The sequence below is a fragment of the Mustela nivalis genome (genome assembly GCF_964662115.1).
Source record: "Mustela nivalis genome assembly, chromosome: 17".
NCBI classification, from domain to species: domain Eukaryota; kingdom Metazoa; phylum Chordata; class Mammalia; order Carnivora; family Mustelidae; genus Mustela; species Mustela nivalis.
Window position 1 is genome coordinate 50,766,387 of NC_139036.1, and position 27,346 is coordinate 50,793,732.

At 50.0% G+C, this 27,346-nt stretch overlaps 1 protein-coding gene across 2 annotated transcripts in view; it reads right to left on the reverse strand.

Moving 5' to 3' along the window:
• The window catches only part of RGS9 (regulator of G protein signaling 9), a 66,608-nt gene that overhangs the window by 22,891 nt on the left and 16,371 nt on the right, over window positions 1-27,346 (reverse strand). The window contains exons 6-12 of one of the 2 annotated variants that reach the window (XM_082708397.1): window positions 27,275-27,333; window positions 25,042-25,118; window positions 20,403-20,484; window positions 13,603-13,674; window positions 5,585-5,614; window positions 4,781-4,842; window positions 2,679-2,792 (exon numbers count right to left, since the gene is read on the reverse strand). In XM_082708397.1, coding sequence (XP_082564523.1) covers window positions 2,679-2,792; window positions 4,781-4,842; window positions 5,585-5,614; window positions 13,603-13,674; window positions 20,403-20,484; window positions 25,042-25,118; window positions 27,275-27,333 — 496 coding nt within the window. The remainder of the gene's footprint in view (window positions 1-2,678; window positions 2,793-4,780; window positions 4,843-5,584; window positions 5,615-13,602; window positions 13,675-20,402; window positions 20,485-25,041; window positions 25,119-27,274; window positions 27,334-27,346) is intronic. The other variant, XM_082708398.1, reaches the window with a different exon arrangement.

The window sequence follows — 27,346 nt, forward strand, 5'->3', positions numbered from 1 at the left end:
TCGATGATTCTTCCCATACCCGCCTGCAGGCCCCAAGTCCCAGGCAGACCCTTCTGTCACCAGTGCACCCTCCCCCAGAGCCCCCGCCTAGATGCAAGTCCCATAGCACTTCCATGTTTGGGAAGGTCTCGCTGCTCCCAGCAAGGACACTGGAGCACAGCTGGCTGAGGTCTAACATTCCAGAAAATGAGGAAGCCTTGGCTTTTCTCCTATTCCTTAGGAAACCCTCCAGAGCCTAACACAGCGCCTTGGAAACAAAGGTTTCCAAGTCTTCGACACCACCAGTCCCACCGAGGTAGCTGCTAGAACCGTGACCGGCTGCCATTCACGACCTCCAAATCAGCCAAGCAGGCTCGTGCTTTCTCCAACAGCAGCATGAAAACAGTAACAACGCTGTCCTAACGTTAAGAGCCACCATTCACAGAGGGCCACCTCCTGGAAGGCCCCGCGCTCTACACACACATCCCCAGGTGAGAACATTGTGAGCTGCCCGCTGTCCTCCCCCTGTTCCCACTGAGAAGACCAAGGTCCACCCGAGAAGCAGACCCAACAACCAAACAAAGACAAACCGTGGTGTGCAAGCTTCAGCACGAGTCAGAATCGCCTGGGAGATTTATCATTAAAAGCACAGACTGCCGGGCGCTATCCCTGGAGTTTCAGGTTCACCGGGGTCGGTGGGGCCCAGGGATTTGCATTTCTAGCAAGCTCCCCGCCATGCTGCCGCTACTGGTCCAGGGACCACCCCGGGCGCCGCTGCGGCCAACCGGTGTTAGGAACCCCAGCTGTTCATTAAGGTCAATGGGAACTTTGGAAAACCACTGCTGTGGACCAGAAGGCAGCCCGGGGCCAGTTAAGAGGCTCTGGGGGTGAGGGCTGGACATTGATATTTGTTTGGTTTTTGCTTTTAAGGCTCCCAGGTGGTTTTAACACAGCTTTAAGGTCTCAGGCATCCAGAACAAGGCTTCCTGTTTTCAGGGGGGCACTTGGCTTCAGCCCATAGCACCCCTGACAGATGGCTCCTACACAGAACATCACCCCCGTTCTTCTCCCCAGCAAATCTCTGCCTCACCCTTCAATACCATATTCTCCCTTTCATTTAAAACTGGGCAGCTCTCCACGTCTCCGTCCCAAGCCCTCCTGGGACAACACTTTTCCCAGCCAGGCGGCTCTGCCTTCTCCTCCACCGAGAGCTGAATTCTGCACAAGAAGATTTGGGTCACTCCTCTGCCCTGACACGCTGGGAGGCTGGCGTAGGCTCCAGAAAACCACCCTCAAAACTAGAGCCCCCCAGGGCGGGAGGGAAGCCTCTCTAGAAGGTGGTTCTCAAGTTTTTGGCTCTGTAGGGGACGCTAGTAGAGAGGTGACCCCAAACTCTAAATGAGAGCCCTCCTTAACCCACCGGCGGCCCAGAGCAAGCCAAGAGGTATGGGTGGAAGGGTTCCCCAAGCTATGGGGAACGTAGGCCTCTTGACTTGGCTGGATCTTCGCGACCTGCATGTTCCTCATGCCTTCATGGCAATGACCTTGGTGGTGACCTGAACTGTGGTACGCACCTGATGCTCTCGATCTTTCCCATCACCCCACCTGCCTTCTCTGCTCCTACTGGCCCCTTCCTTCCTCCCCTGCTCCTCCATCTTTCCCTCAGATGTGAGTGTGCTTCTCTTCTTCCTTCACTGGCTTACGCTCTACCCTTCTGCATTTCTGCCTTTCTCGGGAGCCATAACGGTTTAGAATTCACAAACGGAGCAAAGGAGTGAGTGGTACAGTCAACAAGGCAGACGTGGAGCCCTGCCCTCCAAGCACTTATTTTTTCTCTAGTTAGAGATAGAAAATGCAAAGCCAAAGGGGTGCCTGGGTGGGTCAGTTGGTGAAGCGTCTGCCTTCGGCTCAGGTCATGATCCCAGGGTCTTGGGATGGAGCCCCGCATCAGGCTCCCTGCTCATCGAGAAGCCTGCTTCTCCCTCTCCCACTCCCCCTGCTTGTGTTCCCTCTCTCGCTGTGTGTCTCTCTCTGTCAAATAAATAAATAATCTAAAAAAAAAAAAGAAAAGGAAAGCCATAAATATTTCTTTCTTCTTTTCAGAAGTAATATATTGTTATTATAAAGTTACCATCTAACCCAGAATTTCTACTATCAGGTACACACCCAAGAGAAATGGACACATATGTCCACATAGAAAGCTGGACACGAATGTTTACAGCAGCATTACTCATGACAGCTAAAAGGCACAACCCGCATGTCCATCAACTGATGAATGGATTTAAAAAAAAAAAGCCTATCTCCTTACAGTGACTATCACTCAGCCATAAATAAGGATGGAGTACTAAACCAGTGCCCCACACAGAGGAGCCCTGAGAGCATTATGCTTGGTGGAAAAAAGCTAATTGCAAAGGCCACACAGTATATGAATCCATTTATACAAAATGTCCAAGGTCGGCAAAGGCACAGAGACAGGAAGTAGTTTTGGGTTTGCCTAGGACGGGAGGGGTTTGGGGTGGGGGAGGGGTTCTTATTTAGGTGAAACGTTTTTAAAATTAACTGTGGTAATGGCTGCACAACCCCAGGAATATAGTAGAAACCACGGAATTGCACACTTGAACTGGGTGAGTTGAACGACATGTGAATTATAACTCAAAAAGCCATTTTTTTAAAAAAACACCAATATATCCGATACATACAATTTGGCATTTAAGTCCCAGAACTGGGTGTCATCTGTTATCCAAGGATTGCTGGGGAGGCAGCCTGACATGATGGCGTCATTGGACAGAAACTGCTCACTGTATTTGACGATCCTGAAAAGCAAATGGAAAATGATTTCCTAGAAGTTCAACACCCAAGAGACGAAATCAATACTCAGGTTGATTGACCAGCCTGTCTTCTTTTCTCCTGATCGATTTAGTTACATACTTATTACTGCCTTCTTAGAAAAAGGCTCGAATAGCCCTCAGGATTGGCAGGTGTTTGACAGGACCGGACCTGTCCCTCTTCTACTTGGGACATGTCTTCCCAAGCCAATCCCTTTGCAATTTCTCTACTATACCTATTCCATTAAAATAAGCCCTCCTTATATATTGGATCAGGGTCCATTAAAATAAGCCCTCTTTATATATGGGATCAGGAGTCTTCCAAATTCAAAGCCAACTCCATTTGCATGGCGCCATCTTGGAAGCGCGAGGTCTTCTGAGATTCTGTTGTCACGTTCCACCCTTTGTCAGGAGATCGCCCAAATTTGGGAACTTAGATTCATCCTTCAGAGCCTGTGGTCTCACTGAGGCGTGTTCACACATTCACAAACATCAGCAAGAGCTAATGCCTTCTTCATGAGTTAGACCTTCCCAGGTAGCACATTTCCCAGTGTGCAGGCAGTCTGGAAAACCTGCTGTGCCTTAACCCCTTTGGTGGGCCCTGTATCCACTGTATACCTGTGAGACACCTGCTATGACATCTGCCCACAGTCAAGAGATTTTGTTAGAACAGAACCCATGCCCCAGAGATGTCCCAGAGCATTAGGTTTCTAGGTCTGTGCAAAATTCAAGCCCCTTGGCTTCATTTCGCCCAAGACCCTCTTCTTTCTCAGCAAGACCTTTACAGGGGAGCAACTGAAAGGAAGAGAAAAGAACACTGGTCCACGGGTCCAACCACAAATGACGTTGAATTCTGGTAATGAAGTACTAAAACAGATAAAAATTGGAAAGCGGGTGTAAGGAGTATCCGATAGCCTTTGAGTCTCCTTCAATGAGCTTTCTGGTTGGTTTCATTAAATAGGGTTTCTGGAACATCACGGTCGATGGTTTTTACTTTATCATACAGCAATGATTATCATTATAACCTAAAGCTGAGTGTCCACTGAGTATACGGTCACACTCTCCTCTATGACCAACAGAGCTCAGCAGGTGCAGACAGAAGTGGTTGAAAAATGTGGGGGAGGTCAGGGCACATTTTCTCAGTTGGGTGGTATGTTTGCAAATGAGGGATTTGGAAAGATGAAAAAAAGGTATCTGAAGATTTTTATAGGAGCCTAACCCTTAGCCCTACCAGAAGAAAGGCACTGGGCAAAATACAACATCTTCCATCTTGATCGGCACCATGACTCAAGTCTCAGTCACAATAAATGATCAGTCAGGCTGTGACCCTCCAGAAACAAGCCAAGCTCATTTTCGTGTGTGCAGGAAAAGCTTAGAGCTAACAAGGTGGTCCTAAAATGAATTCCACATTTTTAAAAAATAACTGCTTACATTAGGGGAGGCACTAAATCCTTTTGTGTCTCCCCAGTAATGTCATTATGGGGGATTAGCTTGAGGTACCCTCAATGTTCAAGAAGTCAAATGTGAATTTCCAATTTATCGTAACAGGATTTTAAATCAAAGATTAACATTGGACATTCAATAGTACACTGAACCAGTAAACGTAGCCTACAGATCTCTAATAAATTTGAGTGGGTACTGATAGGAACACAGGCAGGTGTGGATCCCCCACAGGGCCTGGTCTATGAACTTCCAATTCTTCCCACCATCTCCATCCACACAGCAGTGGTTTCCAAGAGAAACGAGGCTTATATAAAACCTCACCCATCCCCGATTTTCCCAACCCAAGATGACACCTGAACACATGCCGACCGAGGAGCAAGGAATTGAACCCTTGAAAGACTGGTTTCGTCCCTCAGAGTTCCTGAGGAGCTTGTGCCAGCCCATGACTGCTCAAGTTTGCCTGAAAACAGAAAGTTCTTCTCTTGTCTACCTCTTGTTCCAACCTCAGCAAGACCAACAAATTAGGGACATACCCTCCAAGGGACACTGAAGACTTCACGGTGGACCTCATTAAGGCCTGTTGGTAATACATGATCTGGAAGAGATAGAGTGGTTAGAGGATGCCCAACTTCCCCGCCCTCGAGTGTCGCCAACACTGGCCCTTGCACGTGGCCTCCAGAACCAGAAGTCACCTCCCTGCCACCCCATCCCCTCAAGCTACCCACCACGGTACAAACAGAGCATAGGTCCACAGTAGACAGGGGACCCCCAAACTCCAAATGAGGGGCCTCCATAGCCCATCATGTGTCAGTCCAGGAAAAGGCACCAACCGGAAATACGAAAGGTCATAAGGAGCATTCCACCAAGACCGGGGGGCGGGTGGGGGGGGGGTGGACGGATGCTTGGCTTTTCCCTCAGGGGCCTCTGGTTCACAAAGCAGAGCTAACCTCAAGAGCCAGTGCCTTCCGGGGCTCTGCCTGGGGCCCTGGACACGAGATCTGCCACAACAGGTAGTGTGCCTATTCAGAGAGATTCTGAACGGCCCTGTCATTGTAGGAGCCGGGGCCGGGGTGGGGACGCAGCCGCGGGGACAGCCAGCCCACGTCCCTCAGATCTGGGCCTTCTGATGGTGTTTCATATCCTGAGCCTCGGCACCGATCCATTTAGATCTTACAAAAGATGCTTTGTCATTCTGTGTGGTCCATTAATTTAGAAATAATTGAACATGACACATGGCTTTTCATTTCATTACTGAGGGCAGAGCGCAAAGCCAAAATACATGTAATTTGTTGGAGGACTGAAAAATCAAACTTCCCTGGGACCGAGAAACTAATTACCTCTTTCCTGACAGCAGTGATTGTTTGTTTCTGTAAAAACAAAGAAGCAAAAAACCATTAAACAGATGCCATTAAGTCACTGCAGTTCAAATACCCATTTGAGAAATAAAAAATCTTTGCCCATGAAAAAAAAAACACAGTTTTTCACCTTTTCTTACTTAAAAGACAGGATTTCCCCATGACCCCCACCACTGGAGCATTAATTCACTAAGGCTCGGATGAGGGGAGGCGTGCGATTTACTACTATAACTGTACACTGTTCCCCCAAAAGCCAAGATGAATTCAAGACTGTGTCTTGGATTGGTCCCGATCTACAAGAGTGCCTACAGAGCCATCCTGAATGGAATGAGACACACAGATAGGGAGACAAGCAGGCAGCTAGATTGTTTGTTTCTTTCCTCCCAGGAGAGAGCTCTGAATGAGTGATGAGACCCATTCCGTGGGTATTCATAACAATTTGACCAAGGCAAATTGGGGTGGGGGTAGAAAAAGCCACATTGCCAAGCATAAAGCACGCTATTTAAAAAACTGAGACCAGCGTCCACCAGAAGCTAAGTCCCAGAGGAGAGCTGTATCCACGTAAATCCATGCGATATCCACATATCAGATGGGTCCTATCCTTGTGTTGAAGCAGCTGAAGCAGGTACATGCCTGGGGTGAGTGGCAGGGCACCTTCTCTCTGGATTTTCTGCAATATAGCAGAGAAAAGCTGGCTCTCAAAGGAGACTCCACGTATAGGTTCTTAGAAGCTCCTAGAAACCATTCATATCTGTCTCCTACTAAAATTCTCTATTACCTGACATGCTTCCTTAGCATCACTTTTCCGCTCCATGTAGCTCCCAGAATTTGGGCACAGTTGGTAATTCCAGTCTCGGTTTTTCTAGGTTTGGCTGCTTGGTGCTGACTCTTATACTTTAAATCGATCATCTTCATTCCTGGCCATCAGCCTCCAAGCAGCTTAATAATACAACCAGATCTCCACTGGGAAGGGAATTAGGAGCTCAAGGAGGACACTATTTCCCTTAGCCTGTTAGCAATATAAGTACTGGCCCATCAGCCCATTGACAGGGAGTGGAGGAGAGTTTGAGCTCTCCTTTCCACACACGTCTCTCTTTTCTAACTCAGGTGGGGGTTCACTTTGCTTCACTGGATTGCTTTTATGTAATTGCTTTTCATAGGAAATCCTTTTTCCTGGGTGGGGGAAGTAGGGAGAATTATCTCAGAAAATTAATGGTAGGTCTCCCTGTCTTGGGCTCACACACACCCTGACTTCTTCCTTCATAACACTTACCCACAACTGTAATTAAATATTTGTCTGTGTCATTCTATTTCATACATGTATCACCCACCGGGCTCCATTAAGAGCAGGGTGACCACGCCTGCCCCTAGCATAATTTCGGATGCACAGTAGACGCTCAAAAAACCTCAGATAAATGATGACTGCCATGTGCTTGGAAGCCTAGAAAAATGGAGAGGTAGTCTAATAACAGAATACTTTTCCATCTCAACAGTTGAAGACATTCCCCGGATGATCTGTATTTTGGCAATGACACTGATTTTCTGTCTCTATTGTCTCTTAACATAAGGCATTATTTGAGAAGACTCACATTTCAGGAAGAAAAGGACCCTGGCACCAGGGTAACTTTGCATTCAAATCTAAAGCAATCAGGCTCTCTTGTTAGAGTGTGCTCGAGTGGATTAAGAAACCTACCCACTGGTCTACACCTTCTGTTCAAAGAGGATGCTGGACCTGTGCCTAAAATAGTAACCCCTTAGCAATGAGTGCAAAGCAATGGCCATCTCTCTGACCCTTTACAAAGTTGAGGGGAGGGCCGTTTTCTTATTCTGATTTCCAGCTGGGGATACCGAGCCCCTGAAATGTTACAGGCAACTTTCTCCCTACCTCCTTGTCAGTAACGGGTTGAGCCAGGATTCAAACCTAGATTTTCTGTTTGCAAAGCTGAGGACAAGCCTCAGAACAGAGCCTACTCTCTTCCCCAGTTCCTTCTTTGCCTTAAAGCCACGGGTGCTGCACCGAGGACTGACTCAGTCCAGCCATGCCGTTTAAAATTAAAGCAAAAAAGATGGGGCGCCTGGGTGGCTCAGTGGGTTAGAGCCTCTGCCTTCGGCTCAGGTCATGATCCCAGGGTCCTGGGATCGAGCCCCAGATGGGGCTCTCTGCTCAGCAGGGAGCCTGCTTCCTCCTCTCTCTCTTTCTCTCTCTCTGTCTCTCTCTCTGCCTGCCTCTCTGTCTACTTGTGATCTCTGTCTGTTAAATAAATAAATAAAAACTTTAAAAAAAAAATTAAAGCAAAAAGAGGGCCAAAGCCCGAATCACAGAATGTGGCAGAAAGACAGGAAACACTCCTTAGTCAACACTAATGACAGAAAAACAAACTCCCAGCTATAAGAGAAATGAGATCTGCGGATCAGACACACAGCACGGTGACTTTAATGAACAACACTGTTGAGGTACTTGGAAGTTGTTAAAGAGAGTAGATCTTAAATGTCATCAGCACACACACGCAAATCTTATATCTGCAAAGGCGTGGAGGTGTGGGCTAACCTTATTGTGGTAATCATTTTACAATATACACACAGCTCTCATGATCCTGTGCACCTTAAATTTATACACATTATATGTTGACCTCTCAATAAGGCTAGGGAAGAGAAAACACTAACAATGGTGATGATCACAATCATACTAGACCTGGGTTCAGCAGCCAGAGGGCACGAACACCCTCCTGCCAAGTGCCCAGGAGCCCAGATCAAACCTCCTACAGGCTCGGGGCTCCTGAGTGGACCAACAGAGACAAAATGAGCCAGATTCTCAGTCCGTCTGACCTTCTCTGGGCCCCGAGGCAAGCTGTCCCTGCAAGTCAATCACAATCACGTGCACTTTGTCATCTCCCCTTTACCTGGCCTGGCCTGGCTTTCAGCCTAATATGTGTCTGGGACCATGATGTCAGTCTTCAGTGTATTAAAATGTTGAATATTTTCATTCACTTTATTTGATTATACTACCCCACAAGGGCTTCTGCTTTGGTGGTACGGTTCGCTGACTGTTTTGGGGTTCCTAAGATTACCAGCCACCCTCTAAGAGCCGGACGGCAGTGGCTTCCGTGGAACCCAAGTCTTCCGTGGAACCCAAGGCTTCCCTACCTCTACCTTGGATTTCCCATATGGATTTTACTGCTTTCTAGCTGTAAAAATAGCTTTCCTTGGGATCAGCTTCCTCTAGACGGACATACAGGGCATCTCTGTCCTGTTAGGGGTATGTGGACATAGGGATGGTGCAGGAGAGGGTCCCGGACTTTTCTAAAAGACAGAGAACGAATGGGATTGGGGAGGGGAGGGACAGCTTAGGAAAAAGAACAGACTCCCAGATGGGGCCCAGGTCAAATTCCTGGTTCTGTCACTTATTGGCTCCACAACTTTGGATGAGTTATTTAGCTGTCAAAGCCTCTTCCCTCATTTATAAAGGGGATCAGAAAAGGGGGGAGGGCGTTAAATGAGATAATACGCAGAGGGGACGGGCACAGAGCAGAGGCTCAACAGACAGCAGCCGTGGCGTAAGGTTCATGCACTGCTGCCAAGAGTAGCCACAGTGCAGTGTGGACCCCCAACTCCAAGACAAAACCCAGGACGCCCCTGCAATTTTGGGGACATATGTACACTAGAGAAGTTATTCGTCGTTTATCTGATAATCAAATTCAACTGAGAATCCAGTATTTTTATTTGTTAAATCTCGTAAACCTGCCCACGTTATTATTACTTAACCAAAGGCCATAAAAAAGACATAAAGTAGAGTTATTTAAAAATGCACACACACACGCACATGTGCGCCGATTTCTAAGCAACTCAAAGACAACCGCTTCGTGACAATGTAAGAAATGAACATCTTTTTCTTCTCTGTAATTCATGCACAGGCTCCCTGCCTTCTTGACAGGTGGCCCTCCTGGAGGGAAGTCACGGCTTTATTCCTCATCCAAGGGACACCCTTTGCTATGGTAAGATACTCCGCCTAAGGAATCGTCAAATTCTACGCATTCCTGGAATTCTAACTTATTCTTTTCCCCTTGTGGAGTTACCCAAATAGCGACGCCTCTAGAGCCTGTTTACACAGCTGTGTGGGGGGCTTGTTGGCCTCCCAACCCCGGGGGGCGGGCTGCAGACTACCATGACACGTGGGAGGGGTCTGTGGGGCCATGCCCTGGGAGACCCTGGGGTCACCGCAGACAGGGATGTGGAAGCGAGGAGGAGGGACAAGCAAGGACCCTGAGACCTGGCAGCCAGGCAGGAATATACGGGCAAACAGAGGCAAGGGGTTGGGCTAGTCACAGAGTGAGACGCGAGATAGAAACGACCATGAGGAATGGGGGGATGTAGGCATTGAGAGCAGAGAGGGGGTCAAAAGTCAGAAACCAGGAGGTCCGGGGACTGATGGGGTTAATGCAAAGCAGACAAGAGATGGGACGCATCTCCCTGCCCAAAGACTCAAGAATTTGAGGTTGTGATCACTTGAGGTTGTCTGTCCTGCCATGAGCTTCCTGATCCGGGTGGAGGCAGGACACACTGTAATTTGCAGGGCCTGGTGCAAAACGCACCTGCAGGACTCCCTCGTCCAAAGAAAGCAGTAAGAATGTTAAGGTGGTGCCAGGCGAAATGAACCCAAGCGCAGAGCCCTACTGAGTGTGGAACTGTGGCCCAGTGCCCAGGTCTTCCCCCCATGATAGTGACCCTGGGGGCACACTGGAAAGGTGTGGTTGGGGTGGGGTGGGGTGGATCGTGGGATCAGAAAAGAGCAAAAGCGGGGCGCCTGGGTGGCTCAGTGGGTTAAGCCACTGCCTTCGGCTCAGGTCATGATCTCAGGGTCCTGGGATCGAGTCCCGCATCAAGCTCTCTGCTCCACAGGGAGCCTGCTTCCTCCTCTCTCTCTCTGCCTGCCTCTCTGCCTACTTGTGATCTCTCTCTGTCAAATTAAAAAAAAAAAAAAAAAAAAAAAAAAAAGAAAAGAGCAAAAGCCATAGGCCTGGGAAGTCATGGAGCCAATAAGTGACAGAACCAGGAATTTGACCTGGACCCAATATGGAAGTCTGTTCTCTTTCCTAAACTGTCCCTCCCCTCCCCAATCCCATTCCCTCTCTGTCCTTTAGAAAGTCCAGGACCCTCTCCTGCACCATCCCAGAAATGACCTCACAACACGGCGACTGTTGGGATAATGACAGCTACTGTCCATGGAGTACCTCCACATGTTGGACACCATTACAGACTTTGCATAAATGATCTCGTGTAATCCTCTGAGGAAGGAGCTACTGTTATTCCCATTTTGTGGATAAGGAAACTTAAGGCTTTGAATAACTCAAGAGCTTGTCCAAGATCACATGTCCAGGGAGTGGCTGAGCTGGGACTCACGGTGAGGTCAAAGCTTTCTTCAGCACACCACAGTGGGCCTCATCAGAAAATGACTATGGTCACCCTATCTGGGTCAAGAGAGGAAGGGCCAGCCCCGGGCATACCACCACCCATGGCCAGGCTAGTGCCCGACCGCCATTTTGTCTCCTCAGTGAAGTAAAAGGAAGATGGAAGATGGGGCTGTGTGTGCCCCAAGTCATGGGAACTGAGAGAGGACACACTCTCTGGGTATGGCCCTGGGACCACAGGCAGCTCCTCCCAGGGCTCAGGGCCACACCAAACCAGGAGCCACCAGCCTGCAGAGATGGGTCACCGGGAACCCCAGACACCAACAACCGAACAGCCTCATTCTTACCCTTGCTGGTGTTCACTTCTTTTGGGTTATTTGCCTCCATTTAAGGAAAACAGGCAGCTTTTCAAGAATTTACTAATCCTCAGAAATGGCCTCTCTTTAAACCAGGAATGAGAGCCCTTCTCTGGAATGAGACAAAAATCCGGAACCTCTGCATGCCTAAGGCCTCACGGAGACACCTCACGTTCTCTCGACCCTCTCCCCCCCAGAGCAGACAAACCGGGGAGAACGGAGGACACTTAATCAGTCGGTGGGGACGCTGCCAACACATCAAACATGGCACCAGCCTCCGTCCCCCCAGTGGCTGGGCCTGACACACACTGGGGTTGGTGGGGCAGCAGAGGCCCCGCTCGCATGAGAATTACGGTGCTTTATTCTTCGGAATATTCCAGAGCAGCCCGAGTGCAGACAGGAGAAAGAGAGCTGGTGAGAGAGAGATAGAGAAAGGAAAGGTAAATAAAGGGTACGCTCCCCCCGGGCCAAACATGGCTGCGGGAGGAACAGCCCCCAGCCTCACACACTGTCTGGTGCTCTGACTCGGGGTGACAGAATCGCCGGCATCTGGCAAGGAGTGGGTAGAAAGTGCCAGAAGGTAAGCTCTTCTCCCAGCCTGACTGCCCGTGAGCCTAAAGATGCTGCCAGTGAGAAGGGGTCTGGCCAGGCTTCTTGGGAGCTACTGCCCAAATAGCATGGAGGAGAGAGCACCTCAGCTCCTTGGCTGTCCTGCCAGAGCTGGAGGGTAAGGCCCCCTGCACCACAGACACACGTGTACACACACACACACACACACACACACACACACACACACACACACGGTAAGCCAAATCCCGGCGGGCTGGGGTCAGAGTAGAGTGATGTGATTTCTACCTGTACCCTCCCCTCCTCCACACCACAGAGGTTTCCAGAACTGCCAGTTATCCACTTAAAAAAAAAAAAAAAAAAAAAAGCAGATCTTCGTCCCCGGTTCAGTATTTTCCTTGATGCTTTTGTTTCCATAGCAACCAAGCCTACAAGCCTCAGCAATTATCCTTCATCTGATGAGGTAAATGTGGAAAAGGCAATGAAGGCTGACAGCCCCATACATGTATTAAAGGCGGGGTCACTTTGAGTTGTGAGCAAGGGACACTCTCCGGGGACTCGATGTCCCCTCGCCACATGAACTCCATCCCTAAACCCACGCCTCTGTCTCATGCACTGGACCCTTGAGTTCCAGGTCCCAGCAGACTGCCTTCTTCCTCCTTTCTGGCATATTCCTCCCATCTTCCACTCAAGCTGTTAGACACTGCCAAGGCTTAGAGGTGACACACGAGGCTGAAATGTCCCTGACCCCTTGCTGCCCATGGACAACATTAGACAGAAAGCCATAGAACCATGTAAGACTAGTTCAAGTGGGTTTTAGGCTCCACGGTTCTCATTCGGGGCCCTCGTATTCCCCAGGCACACTGGACAACGTCTGGGACATCTGTGATTGTCAGGACTGGGAGGCTGGCGGGGAAAGGCATGGAGTTACTGGTGCCCAGTGGGCAGAGTCCAGAGGTGCTGCCAAACATCCTGTAGGACATGCAGGAAATCCCCCCGCAAGGAATTATCTGGCCCCAAATAACAGTGCCATGGTTGAGAAGCTTTACCCTCAATGCCCCCCGTCTTCATAGCTCATGCCCTGCATTTCTTTAAATAAAACACTGTCTTGGGGAGTATGGCCACCCATCATAAGTGGTGGCCCATTTGGGAAAAGGGTCCCTCTAAAACTAAAAGCATAAGAGAATCTTTGCAAAGGTCTTGCCCTACTGAGATGCAAAAGAAAAGTGTGACATTCTGGGTCATGTGGATTAAAGTTTAAACCCAAAGTTGATTCAAGGGTTTTGAGCCTGGGACCTACAGTCTCTAGGAGGTCAGGGAACTGGCTGGAATTGCGGGCAAAACATCTGTCTGGGCATCTTTGGAGGAAATGGGAACATAATTTTCATCAAGTTTTCTAAGGGAGATCTGCCTCAGAAGAAATCTGAAACCCAACCACCTACCTCCCATTTGCTCTGACCTGTACTCCACATTCTCTCGTCTCTCATCACGCAAGACCCTGGTCACAGCCTGCCCCCTCCCTGGCACGGGCACCACAAGATATCTTTTTGGCTGTTCCCAAAAGGGCTACATCATTGTCCCAACAGAGACAAATAGACAATAGTCGTGTGGACACCTTCCCAGCCTAAGAACTCGACCCAGGCCCTACCCAAAGTATGCAGCCGAGACCTACCTGGTTTACCTGAACCTCATTCGGATTGGTCACTCGGTCCAGGCCATAGTCCAGCACGTTGTTCATTCCCGGCTGAATGGAATAAAAATAGTGTAAGAACCACCCCTGGAAGAATCTCCAGTTTTTGATTAACTTTGGGTCTTGGTCAAACTGCCAATAATGAGACTGAGATGAGAAGGGCTTGTGGCTTAGCCCATGGGGAACCAAAGCTGTTGTAAGACCCTCTGGGTGAGCTGGGAAGCTTCATGGGGCTGTTCCACCCCCACGGCATCCCCAGAACCCAACACAGTAGGATGAATGTGTAAGTGGGTAAGTGTGTAGGGTGCTGGGAGAACGGATGGATAGATAGATGGATAGACGGACGGATAGATGGATGGATGGATGGACGGATGGATGGATGAATGGATGGATAGATGGATGGATGGATGGATGGATGGATGGATGGATGGGAAGGAATGGAGAGATGGATGGGTGGACAGATGGCTGAATGGAAGGAAAGGATGGCCAGGTTGGTGGTTAGAAGGAAGGATAGAAGGACGGATGAATGAAATGGGTGGGTGGGTGGATGGGTAGATGGATAGATGAACAGAAGGAAGGAAGGAAAGAAGAATGCATAAATCTTAAACTCAAGAGTTCACTGAAATTAGTACATGGGACTGTGACTCCTCTAGCAGTGCTCCTTCCCCACCCCCCAACTTAGAAGGCAGTGCTTTGGAGAATCTGGGCTTCAGTCAGCACCTTTGGGTTTCAGCCCTCAATCTGCCACTTCCTAGCGGTGAGGAAGACTTTGGAAACTACTTCTCTCTACACTTGCTACCTCTCCTGAGAAATGGAGATGTTCCTTCCTACCCGTCAAGTTCTTGCCGAGGATCTAACAAGATGATGTGCAAAGCTCTCAGCAGAGGGTAGCAATTACTGAGCAAGGGCTTGTATTCATTTTCAGATGGTGTTTGTAAAGGCCTGGCCCAAAGAGGGGGACCCTCGGTCATTACCAGTCCCCTCCTCGATCAGGAAACCAAATCTGTGGCCAGTCTTGCTTGGCTTCTCCCAATTCCTTGGCCAGAAAGTTGGGTCTTCTATGTTCTTTTCTGTTAGTTTTTTTGCAGGCCACCATCAAGCTCCCAGCACATGGGACCAACCAGGCCCACTATACTGAGGCAGAAGGCCGCTGAGCTTTCCCCCCATCAGATTCAAGCTCACCCACATGTTCAGTCCAGAGGGATGGTTGCCGAGGGAAATACAGGACGCCCAGTTAGGCAGGATGTTCAGACAAATGACAGATAATTTTGATACATGATTTATGTAGAAATATATCCCATATGCTTTTGATATAAACATACCATAACCATCAAAATAACGTGACATGAATCATTCGCCGTTTATCTGAAATTCAAACTTAGCTGGGCATCCTGTCTTTTACTTGCTAAATTGGCCAACTCAGTTCAGCAGGCTACCATGGGGGGCACATATTGGGCACAGAGCAGAGGCAAGGAAGGGAAGAAAGAACGGAGTGGAAAATCGGTGGGGAGAAAAACAGGGTTAAGGGCGTGGCTGTCCTCACCCACCCCCACCTCCCCTCCCACCCCCGCTGTCACAGATGTGGACCTCCATCAACAAATGGTTCTCAGGCACTTCCCGTAGCTGACATCGTGCTCAGCCTGGGAGCCTGTGGGGAATGTGACACTTCTAGACATTTCCAGCTGGTATCTCAAGGCACTTCCGGTCTCGTGGGCAAGGCACTTGGCAATTTATCACACAAATGATAAATCACAGTTGTGACAAGTGCTACAAGGGACAACACAGAAGTCCGAGCCAGTCTTCCACGGATGGAACCGAGCAAAGGGGGCGGGGGTTGGGGGACAGGACGGGAGGACGGTCATCAGAATCTGTGCCTTTCCCTAAAGTGAGTTCTAGGAACTGTCCTTTCCATCTGGTACAAAGAAATCCCCCTGGGATAACTGAAGACACACACACACACACACACACAGCCCGCACTCCTGGCCCTCACAACCTCAGCAGCTTCGGAGCAGTTGTCTGCCCACGTCTTGAGTTAGTTCTCCAGATCTTTCCTTTGAACTTGACCCACGTTCTGCTATCACTCTGACTGCCCCCGCAACTCACAGGTGCACCCACTGCCCTGTCTCCTGCATCCATCCGTCCCCCCTGCCCTTGTGCGAGATCTCGGAGGTGTCAGTCGCTCCCCAGAGCTATGGTCCCCTCCCAGTGCCCTGACTTCAGAACTGCCCAGGCAGCAACCTTGGTACCTCCCGCTGGTTTGGAAGACTCCTAGGCTGGCTGGCTCCTTCCCTCCCCCCACCCCCCATCCATCCATCCATTCATGAGGTAGCATCAAGTCTTTGCTCCCCATGACCACTGCTGATGTAGTTTCTGCCTGGTGAGGGTGATCGACACTCAGGTGACCCGGAGCTGCCTGCCAGTGCACAGGAAACCAGGGCAATCCCTGCGGTGGGCTGCTAGCGGATAAGGAGACACGCAGACCCATCCAGCCCCAGTGCCACACACAGACGGCCAACCCTCCCTCGGTGAGCGCCAGGGTGTGATGCCCCGGGAACACCCCCAGGCATAAGCCAAAGAGACAATTTGCTAAATGCACCATCATTTAGGTTAGGAAAGAAGCTCTGTACCGCCCCCACGACTGCTCCATGAGGAGGCGACATCCCCAGAATCAGCATTCCAGCGGGGAGCTGAAGGACACTGTTGGTGGCACTCCTCCCAATCCCTCCTGCCCCTTCTCCTGCTCTGTTCTCCTTCATCATCACTCTTCTCCCTAACGGATCAGCTCGGCCGATTCTGGTGCATGGGACAGAACACAAATATAAAAGACCAAATAGCTGTATCAACGAAACAAAGCAGGGGAGAGAGGCAGAGCCGGGGGCAGCGGTGGGGAGATGGGTTTTGGCTGGAACAGCCCTTCCCTGGGGAGCTGCGCCTAGACCCTGAGCTGACGCAGGACCCCTGCCTCTTTCCAGCTGTCCTGTCTTTCCATCCACCATTTCCCCGCGCACTCGCGTCTGTCTCTGTCTCTCCACCGGGCTGTCAGCTCCTCGAGAGCGCAGGCCGCCCTCTGTCCTGGCTCATCCTTCAAATACCCCCACCTGGTACAGGGTGGACACCCACAAACTAGATGTCGACTTCTTTCTTCCTTTGAATCAGACAAAATATGTGGGTTTTCCACCTGTTCTTATGACCTCACGTTATAGGTCGGACCATTTTTCTAGGTCAATGAACGGCCTTGGAAAATACAAATTTTTAATAGCTTCCTAATGCTCCCCCATGTGGATATCGTCTCATGTTTAAAGATTTAAATGTATCTATTTATTTATTTAAATCTATTCTGCTGTTTCTCTGTTGTGGGACATTCAGCTCGACCTCAACCGGAAACGGAAGGCAGAACCTTCTTCTCTGGTGAGTGTCGGTGTTGGTGGTGGACAGGAAGGCCACTTAGATGATATTCAGACAAGAGACCCTGGGGTTTAGAGCACACAGTGCCACTGTCCCTGGACCATGGTCTTCACATATCCACAGTCCCTATGTGAGTGGACCGCATCCTCGGGTCCACTGTGACTTCTGTGACTTCGGGTCCACTTCACTTCTGAGACTCAGAAGTCACCGACAGTGCCGCAAAGATGCACCAAAGGCCCCCAGATGACTTCTCTAAGGGAACCCTTCTCTCTCTGTTGATTTACACAATTAACTGTCTGCCTCCCGTCCAGATCTGCACTCTCTTTCACTTGGGTAAAAACCAAGAGAGGAACATCGCTTTCCTTCGCTATTCTCCCCTTCTAGACCCTGTCCCCCCCCAGGACCTGGATGCTGAGTCCCAGGCAGCATCTGGGCTCAGGATGGGGGTTGGGTCACATCCCTCAGCCACCACCACCCACATCTGGGCCTGGCCTCTGCCCGCGATCGTGTCCTGATACAGCATCTGACACCACACTCACGTGGGCATCCCCTCCTAGAGCAGCAGCCCATCAGACAGAAGTAGATTCACACCCCAGGGCTGTGCAACCTCCTGGCCTTCTCTGAGCCTTGGTCGCCCCATCTGAATGCTGGGGGTGACGAGACTCCCGACTCACCAGCATCACCATCAGGTGAACAGGATCGTCCACAACGAGAGCTTACCACGGGCACACAGCCAGTGCACGATGATTTTTAGCGGTTATTTTATGCTCAGCACCAAACTTGGCCGGCACAGAGTCAGAGCCCATGAAGGTTTCACAGATCAAGGAATAGACAAGGGAACGGGGGAACCGCTGTGGGACGGCAAGCCGCGACAGTCGGTTACAGACGGTCCACAGACCAGCTGCTGCACGCTTCATGGAGCCAAAAGTTAGTCTGCCTGGCTGGCTCTCTTCCCACCAAACTGACAGTCTGTTTGGGTCTCCTGGAGACGGTCTGACAGCCCCCCAAGCTCCCGGGCTTCGCGGGTTTGTCGGGGAGACTGCTCAGTTTCTAGGCTGAGACAGACTTCCAGCAGGATGCCCTTCAAGCAGAGCACCCGGCCCAGAGGCTGCCGGTGATTAAGGGAAGTCGGGGAGAGCAGAACCCACAGGCAGCCCAGCCCCATCTTGGACCATCCATGCAGTCTGGACCCAGGAAACAGCACTTCCAGAGACTGGACGTGAAAAAACAGTCTTGTGTCCGTGGGGTTTTACGACGGTTCCAGGGACATCAGAACCTCATTGAAAACTCAGCTCCCTGGCGCTCTCAAAGAGGGACTGGCTACCTTTGAACCCCGGTGTCTTGTTAAGGCAGCAGGGACTCATGCGATGGTCTAATGACCAAGGAGGTGACAGAAAGGACTTCGATGCCCTAAGACATCCCATGTCATTGTGGGGGGAGGCAGAAGAGCACAGGGGCCAGGAGAGAGTGCTCTGCAGTCTGGCCCTTGCTAGCTGTGCAACTCTAGCAACATCCCTGAGCTTCAGCTTTCCCATCTGCAGAATGGGACGAATAGAAGCACCTTCTACCCGGGGCTGTGAAGATGAAATGAGAGAACAGACGCGGAGTGAAGCCCAGCACAGTGCCCGGCACACAGTGATGTGTGCAGTTCAGGTCTGCCGTGATGGTGGTGATGATGATGATGATGGAGGCAGAGGAAGTGGCAGCAGTGGGGAAGACGGGGGAGTGGAGGCGGGGCAGGTGATGGCGGAAGCAGTAATCAGAGAGTCACATGGTCAAATTTCAGGGAGTTCAGCATCGTACTGTGAAGAACCTCTCAGCCATCTGCCTGGTACAGGGACCAAGAGCTTGTCCCCGGAGAAGTGGGGGAAACTCAGATCATCTGTTTTGCACTTCGTCCCCTATGGGTCTCCTGGTTTCAGGGACAGAGGGGAGGAGAGAGACCCAGGGCAGGTTCTGGGCATCACCAGTCCATGCCACTTTGCCAGGGATGGCATTTCCCCACCATGGGGTCTCTGCAAGTAACGTGAAGCCAGTCTCCACCCTGCAAGGAGCAGGGTCCCCTCCGCCTCATGAGTGCCACGGGCACCAGGGTGTCTTGCCCAGTGAGTGGCTTCCCCACTCATTGTGCCCTTATCCCCACCCAGGCTTCAGGAACAGATGACAGAAGGCAGGCTGAACAATGCCAGTGTCCTTGTCCTACAAAGATCTCACTCCTGAGCTACAATGAGGCGGTGGGGAGAGCAGGGGAACGTGTGCTCGGCTGTTTCTCTAGAAACCTCTCATCCCAGCCGTGGACTCCTTCACCCAGCTCCAGGGACCCATGTCAGGCCTCAGCTAACCGATTTGTCTAGAGGAGGAATCCTGGAACAAAGCAAAACCAAACGAGCTTCTTGGGGATCAACCCTAGGACCTTAATCTCAGCAGTGAGGCATGGAAACCAACACCCCCACAGATGGAACACCGTACATGTTATCTGCTTTAAGTTTAGAAAGAAAACAAGCAAAATGGCCAAAATCCGATGAGTTCTAAGGTCCAAGATCCAAAAGCTTTGGCACAGTGACCAGCCCAGGTCACTTTCTGGTCCTGAGAATGTGGTCAGCTGAGAAGCAGGGAAACTAAAGGACGAAGAGGAAGAACATTCGCTTTGACCTCTTCATGTTCCAGAATCCCTCTAACCTCTCCCACCTCCAGTGACCCGTCAGCAGTACCCACGTCTGCCCCAGGTGGAAACCGAGGCAGCAGGGTTAACCCCAGTGGGTGACCATTCCCGGTAACGAGGCATAACAAGCTACATTACTTATGCCCAGCCTGTGTCTCTGGGCCCCTAAAGTCCCTGAGCCAGACACGCAATGTGCTCTAAGGCATGAGGCTCTGCACACACTTGCTCCTTCTCGCCTCCTCCCACCGCAGCTGCTGGGGACGAAGCTGCAAAAGGAATAGGAGAGGAAGCAAGAGACACAGTGCCTGGCTTGGGCTGTGCAGACTTCCAGTTCTCTACCGCATTTTATGGGGAGCCTGGGTTCTAGTTTTTTCTTCTTGTATTCTTTTTCCAAGGTGTCACGGCCAAAAAAAATAAATAAATAAATAAAATCCAGCCCTCCTAAAGGACAAGCTCATTTGGCTTCCTCCCAGAGGTCACTTTGCTTAGACCCAACACCACCCAAGGAGCCATGAGCTCACTCCACGCAGGCAGTCTCTGTCCTCTTCCACCAAGAGGTGCTCAGACGCTGACCCAACACCAAGAGACGCACTCGTGCTGATTCCGTTGCAGCCCCAGCGGGAAATGGACCGGCCAAAGGGGTGATGAGTACAGGGTGGGGGTGGGGGAGGCGTGAGCTGGGGGAGGCCGCTGAGACAGGAAGGCCAATACTCACAGGGCATCGGTGGACCAGCCAATAAGCCTTCTCCTGGCAATCCAACGCATACCTGTCTGCCTTAGTCCTTTCCTTTCCGGTCCTGAAAAGCCAAAAAGCCACGTAAAGGCCAGTCAGACTTCATGTTTTTGCTCAGTGATGTACCCCATTCCTGATGCCCCAGACCATTCTCCCCGCCTGTCCAAGTAATCTGTGTTTGCCAAAATCATAATCACGGCAAATGCAAGTATCACACGAGCACTAATTCATTTAATCCCCTCAGAGACCTCGTCCCCCAGACTTAGAGGCTCCAGGGCCGGAAGCAGAGACGGCCTGAATGTGCCCCGCGGAGGGTGACGCTGTCAGCAAGGAGCAGAGTGGGACTCGAACCCGCCTGCAGCCTCCGCCGTGTGGCCATCCCAGCGTGACTGGCCCCAGCATCGGACCCCCACCACCTGCACCCCTGCAGCGGGTGTGGGTGACATTCTGGGCTGACATCTGACGCCCCTGGCTTCACGTTTCCCTGCGGTGATAAACAGCATCGTCAACGTCTGGCCATGCCTGCGCTCCGTGCCAGGGAAAATTCTGGGCCTGGGGGAGGAGGGTGGAGGGGTCTATGTGCCTCCCTGCCTGTCCCTTCCGCTCCGTCTCAGGGTTTTTCCAGACCTCACTGATCATAAAAGACTATTTATTTTTCCGCTTATCTCTGTCTCCCCCTTTGCCCACGACGGAGAGGAAACAATACCGCGCCTCCCTCCCACGGAAGCCCAGGCCACATGAACAATCGCGCCGTAGGTCTCATTCAGCACCATTTCCACAGCGACCTGCACTCACACGCGGATGCTTGTTTGCCCAGGCAACGTGGGATGACGCATGTGCCCTCCCCGAGACAGGGACGGCAGATTTATGTGCCCGCTCACGGACGGTGAATACCATCATCGCATCTAGAGAGCCAGACGAAAGGAGAGTGCCATTCGGGCGGGCTGTTGTGCTAACCTCCTCTGGAAATTAAATATGAACACTGTCATTTCCACTTCCCTTTGCCAGCCTAAATGCATTTTCCACCAGGTTAATGACCCTGCAGCCTCAGGAGGGTAGGACACAGATGGCCTGAGGCACCGTGCCATCTCTACCACTGCAGAGGGACTTGGACATAGAGCGAGTGGCTAACTGACAACAATGGTCCCTCCTGGCATTGCTTCTGTGATGGGTATAACAGGAGACACTCCCTCTCTCTCCCTGTCCTGCTGGGAGGACACAAGAAGGCGGCCATCTGAAAGCCAGAAAGAGTCCTCGCCGGAAACTAAGCCCTGCCATAACCTTGAGCTGGGACTTCACAACCTCCCAAACCATGAGAAAAGAAATGTCTGGGACGCCTGGGTGGCTCAGTTGGTTAAGCAGCTGCCTTCGGCTCAGGTCATGATCCCAGCGTCCTGGGATCGAGTCCCACATCGGGCTCCTTGCTCCGCAGGGAGCCTGCTTCTCCCTCTGACTCTGCCTTCCACTCTGTCTGCCTGTGCTCACTTTGGCTCACACTCTTTCTCTGACAAATAAATAAAAAATCTTAAAAAAAAAAAAGAAAAGAAATGTCTGTTGTTTACGGCACTCGGTGTGTGGTGTCCCAGGGCAGGGAGGTGCGGGCTGATGGAAGAGGTCAGGTAGGGTGGAAGGAGTTTTGCCAGGGGTGGCCCACAGGACCGGATGACTAGATACTGGGCATGGGGGTTTGGGGGTGGGAGGAAAATGGGGTCCCTTGCACGGGTGTGGGTAACACTAGAGGTAGAGGTTTGGGGTAGGGGGGAGAGAAACATTCAAATACGAACAAGTGAGTTAGAGATGTGACATCAACATGCAATGTTAAGTAGCTAGATAGGGAGTCTGGGGTTCAGAAAAGAGGTGTGTGTGGAGAGGCTTAGGATGACAAAACGGCTGCCTCGTGAGCCAACCCAGTTTTGTGCTAAGACCCTCTGTTTGTATTAATCAGGGCTCTGCAGAGAAACAGAAACAGTAGGAGATTAGATAGATAGATAGATAGATAGACAGAGGCACAATTTATTTATTTTAAGGAATAACACACAATTGAGGTGGCTGGCAAGTCCAAATTCTGCAGGACATGCCAGGGAGACCCAGGGAAAGGTTGATGTTGCAATCTGAGTCCAAAGGCAACCTAGAAGCAGAACTCCTGCCTTAGAAAACCTGTCTTTATTCTTAAGGCCTTCAACTGATTATACAAGGCCCACCCACACAATGGAAGTAATCTATTTTACTCAAAGACTACTGACTTACATGTTAATCTCATCTAAAAAATACCTTTACAGGGCACCTGGCTAGATCAGTCTGTGGGGCATGAGATTTGATCTCGGGGTTGTGAGTTTGAGCCCCACACTGGGCATAGAGATTCCTTAAATATCAAAAATTTTTAAAAAATAACTTTACAATGTCATCTTGGACTGGTAGTGAGCCACTTATCTAGGCACTGTGGCCTAGACAAGTTGACACACAAAATTAGCCACTGCAGACACAAAATCTGAAATCGGAGGCAGCCTTTGAGTCAAGCAATGGAATCAGTGGGGAAAAGCCAGTATCTCAGAAGGTGAGAACCTTTTATAAATTTCTCATCCCAAGGTATCTGGAAGGGATGGAGGGGAGGATGTCCTATGACATGTGCAGCATGGAGCTTTATCTAGGCTGAGGCCAAAGCCCAAGTATTGGGGCATGTGAAAGCCACTGAAAATAGCCCTGAACTGCACAGGCAGCTAGCGTGTCCTGAAAAGTCTATGTCAGAATCTGCGGTCCTGGGGATCACTGGGCTATCCTTCCTGCTAAGAGCAGAGAGCCAAAGGAGGAGGAGGAGGTTCCATTTCAGTGTGGAACACAGTAGAAACTCCAAACTGGAGACCATAAGCAGAGCTCGCCAAATGAAGCCTTATGAACAAATACAAGTGATGGGAAGTTAGAGCATTCCCCACAGCTGCTCTGTCTCTGACATAGCTGGGCAGAAACATGTCAATGGTGAAAGGCCCAAGCCAGATCTCTGAGTAATGCTCCTCTACCTGAATCTCAAGGCTCAGAGCAGATATTTCCCCTTGGAGGCAATAAAACCATCTGCAATTAGAAATTTTGTGTTTCCCAAACTGGCTCTCCTGCATAACAGTGCTCACTTCTTGTGATAGCTAATTTTATTGGTCAACTTGACTGCGTCATGGGGCGCCTAGATATTTGGCCAAATATTATTCTGGGTGTATCCCGGAGGGTGTTTTCAGACAAAAGTATTTTAAGTTGAAGACCTGAGTGGAACAAAGGGGATGTTGCTTCCCTAAATGACAAGGAACTCCTCCTGCCCGATGGCCTTGAGCTGGGACATCAGTCTTCCTGCCTTCGGACTCAACTAAAACATTGACTCCTGGGTCCCCAGCCTGCCAAATGCAGGTCTTGTGACCTGTGAAATTGTGTGAGCCAATGCCTTATCATAAATCTCTCAATATACATATATACATATACATCTTATTCTCTAGAGAGCCCTCACAATCCCTAATACTCTGATCCTAAGGCCACTTGATGATAGCCTGCTGTCCAGCCTAACTATGCACCAGCAAAGGCAGACCCTTCAGAAACTGGACCTGCCAGAGTGAGTGGCTGGGCCCTCCAGACTTACCCTTTTTGGTACTATCTGGTATCGGTCTCCTGGTATTCTGACTCCCCTATGTCACAGGCACACAGTAGGATCATACATCCCTACCCAAATACCTTTGAAGTTGGTCACAATCATATGAGGAGCTGCTCTGGCTAATGCATTGTGAACAGAAGTGACATGCATCACTTGTGACCGGCACAGGCTTTGTTTCCCTCTGTTCCAACAAAAGGCAAAGCCTGGATGGTGCTGTTTCTTCAGCATGGCTTCTGGAGTGGGCACAAGGCACGTCGGGGCCCCTGCTAACCCAAGTGGACATGTAACGCAAGCAAGAAATGAACCTGTGGTTTCGTGCTCCCAGGACCTCGGGGCTGTTTGTTACAACAGTCTGACCTCGTTCTGACTGATTCATTCTCTCCAACATGTACACATGGCTCTCCGAGACAAGGCAGAGCCTTCCAGGGACTTCCGGCTCTAGTTCTGAAGTGGACAGCAGGCAAATGAGAGCAGCAGTGGGTGGTTCTACCACACGAACCCACTTAAGCTTTTTATGGCTCCTCAGGGCCCTTAGCACAAAACCCACTAATGACCTGCTCCGGTTGACATCTCGGGTCTCACTCCTTCAGTCCCAGGCTCCCTGCTCCCTGCTCTAGCTACACTATTCAACTGCATCAAGCAGGTGATCTTCTGACTCCAGACTCTGGTTCTGTCTGCTTAGAAGATCCTCCTCACACCTCACCTTCCTCTCCCTCCACCACCACCATTCTTGGAAAACATCTATGCAGCTTCCAGGTTCAATATCGTTCCTGCAGCTCCTTTTGGAAACTCCTGTGCGAGGCCCTCACCTCTGTGTAGTGCCACAGCCTATTTGCCCATCCACCTGACCCCAGACTGTGCCTTTATATTCCCCAGGCCCAGCCCACTGCCGGACACATAAGTGCCCAAGAAAGGTTTGTTTTAATAAAAAGAAACAAAGAAAGAAGGGAAGAAGGAAGGACAGCAAGTAGACAAACGTTTTCTTCCACTTACCTGTACTGCTCTTTGGCCTGCATAATGACAAAGTCCCATTTGTAGTTAATTTTTTTGTTCAAGAAATTGTAATTTTCCTAGAAATGGAAAACAAAAAGAACACTAAGCCCCGTGACATACCGGTGTGCAGAAGGCAGAAAGCTCTAAGTCAATGAGGGCATGCCTCTGGCCCTGCAGCTACCTAGCCTCAACCAAATGATCTCCCATCCCAGCTTTGCAAAGACATTCATTCAAAGGGTAGCACCAAATTCTCAAAAAACCTTTACAACAAAAGCCACAACCTGGCTTTGATTTCTTTTTTTAAATAACTATATCTCAAATATGATTAGGAAGAAGAGGAGAAAGTAGGAGAAAATGCAGAAACTCAATATTCAATGACAGAGCATCACAAAGATGCATAAAGACAAGTCCTAACATTGGCTTGATGCTGGCTTTTCCAAAAATATGTTTGTAAAGAATAAAAACACAGCAAGATTGTTGCTGTCTGCCTGGAAGTCTAGCCTTTTGAGGGTGAGGGTATGTTCTTTGAGAAATCTGACTCATCTGGCCTAAAACAAAATTACACTATTGTTTTCCCATCACAAACTCTAGTTCAAATCTGTTCATCACATAATATCCATTATCAAGCATATTAATTGTCTCATTGTTGTAGAACAGCAAAAGGAAGATAATAGCTATTGTGTGTCCAGTAGCCACTGAGGCAAGAGCTTAAATCACAGCAGGAGAAACTGAAGTTTGACCGGAGGAATTTACTTCTAAACAGATGGATGGATGAATGGTGGATGGATGATGGATGGATGGATGGATGGATGGATGGATGATGGATGATGGTTGGGTAAAAAGTGGATGGATGGATGGTGGATAGATAGATAGTGGATGGATGGACAGATGATGGATGAAGGGTAGATGGATGGTGGATGGATGGTTGGGTAGATCGTGGATGGATGGATGGATGCACAGATGGATGGATGGATGGATGGATGGATGGTTGGATGGATGGATGGTTGGATTGATGGATGCATGGATGGATGGATGGATGGATGGATGGATGGATGGATGGATGCACAGATGGATGGATGGATGGATGGATGGATGGATGGATGGATGGTTGGATGGATGGATGGATGGTTGGATGGATGGATGGATGGATGGATGGATGGAAGCACAGATGGATGGATGGATGGATGGATGGATGGATGGATGGATGGATGCACAGATGGATGGATGGATGGATGGATGGATGGATGGATGCACAGATGGATGGATGGATGGATGGATGGATGGATGGATGGATGGTTGGATGGATGGATGGATGGTTGGATGGATGGATGGATGGATGGATGGAAGCACAGATGGATGGATGGATGGATGGATGGATGGATGGATGGATGGATGGTTGGATGGATGGTTGGATTGATGGATGCACGGATGGATGGATGGATGGATGGATGGATGGATGCACAGATGGATGGATGGATGGATGGATAGATGGATGGATGGATGGATGGTTGGATGGATGGTTGGATTGATGGATGCACGGATGGATGGATGGATGGATGGATGGATGGATGCACAGATGGATGGATGGATGGATGCACAGATGGATGGATGGATGGATGGATGGATGGATGGATGGATGGATGGTTGGATGGATGGTTGGATTGATGGATGCACGGATGGATGGATGGATGGATGGATGGATGGATGGATGCACAGATGGATGGATGGATGGATGGATAGATGGATGGATGGATGGATGGATGGATGGATGGATGGATGGTTGGATGGATGGATGGTTGGATTGATGGATGCACGGATGGATGGATGGATGGATGGATGGATGGATGGATGGATGCACAGATGGATGGATGGATGGATGGATGGATGGATGGATGGATGGTTGGATGGATGGATGGATGGATGGATGGATGGTTGGATGGATGGTTGGATGGATGGATGGATGGATGGATGGATGGTTGGATGGATGGATGGATGGATGGATGGATGGTTGGATGGATGGATGGATGGATGGATTCACGGATGGATGCACGGATGGATGGATGGATGGATGATGGATAAAGGATGGATGGTGGATGCATGGACAGATGGCTAGATAATGGATGGAGGGATGGATGATGAGGTACATATGATGTAGCAAAGGGAGAAGCAGAAATAAAACAGCTCAAGACTTTATTCCAATTATAATAACTTGTACTTGAAAGCATCTCTGTACCTTTTCATATTCTTCTAAAATCCCTTTCTTCTTTATGTTTCGCTTGGCTAGATAGATGGCTGGGGAAAAAAG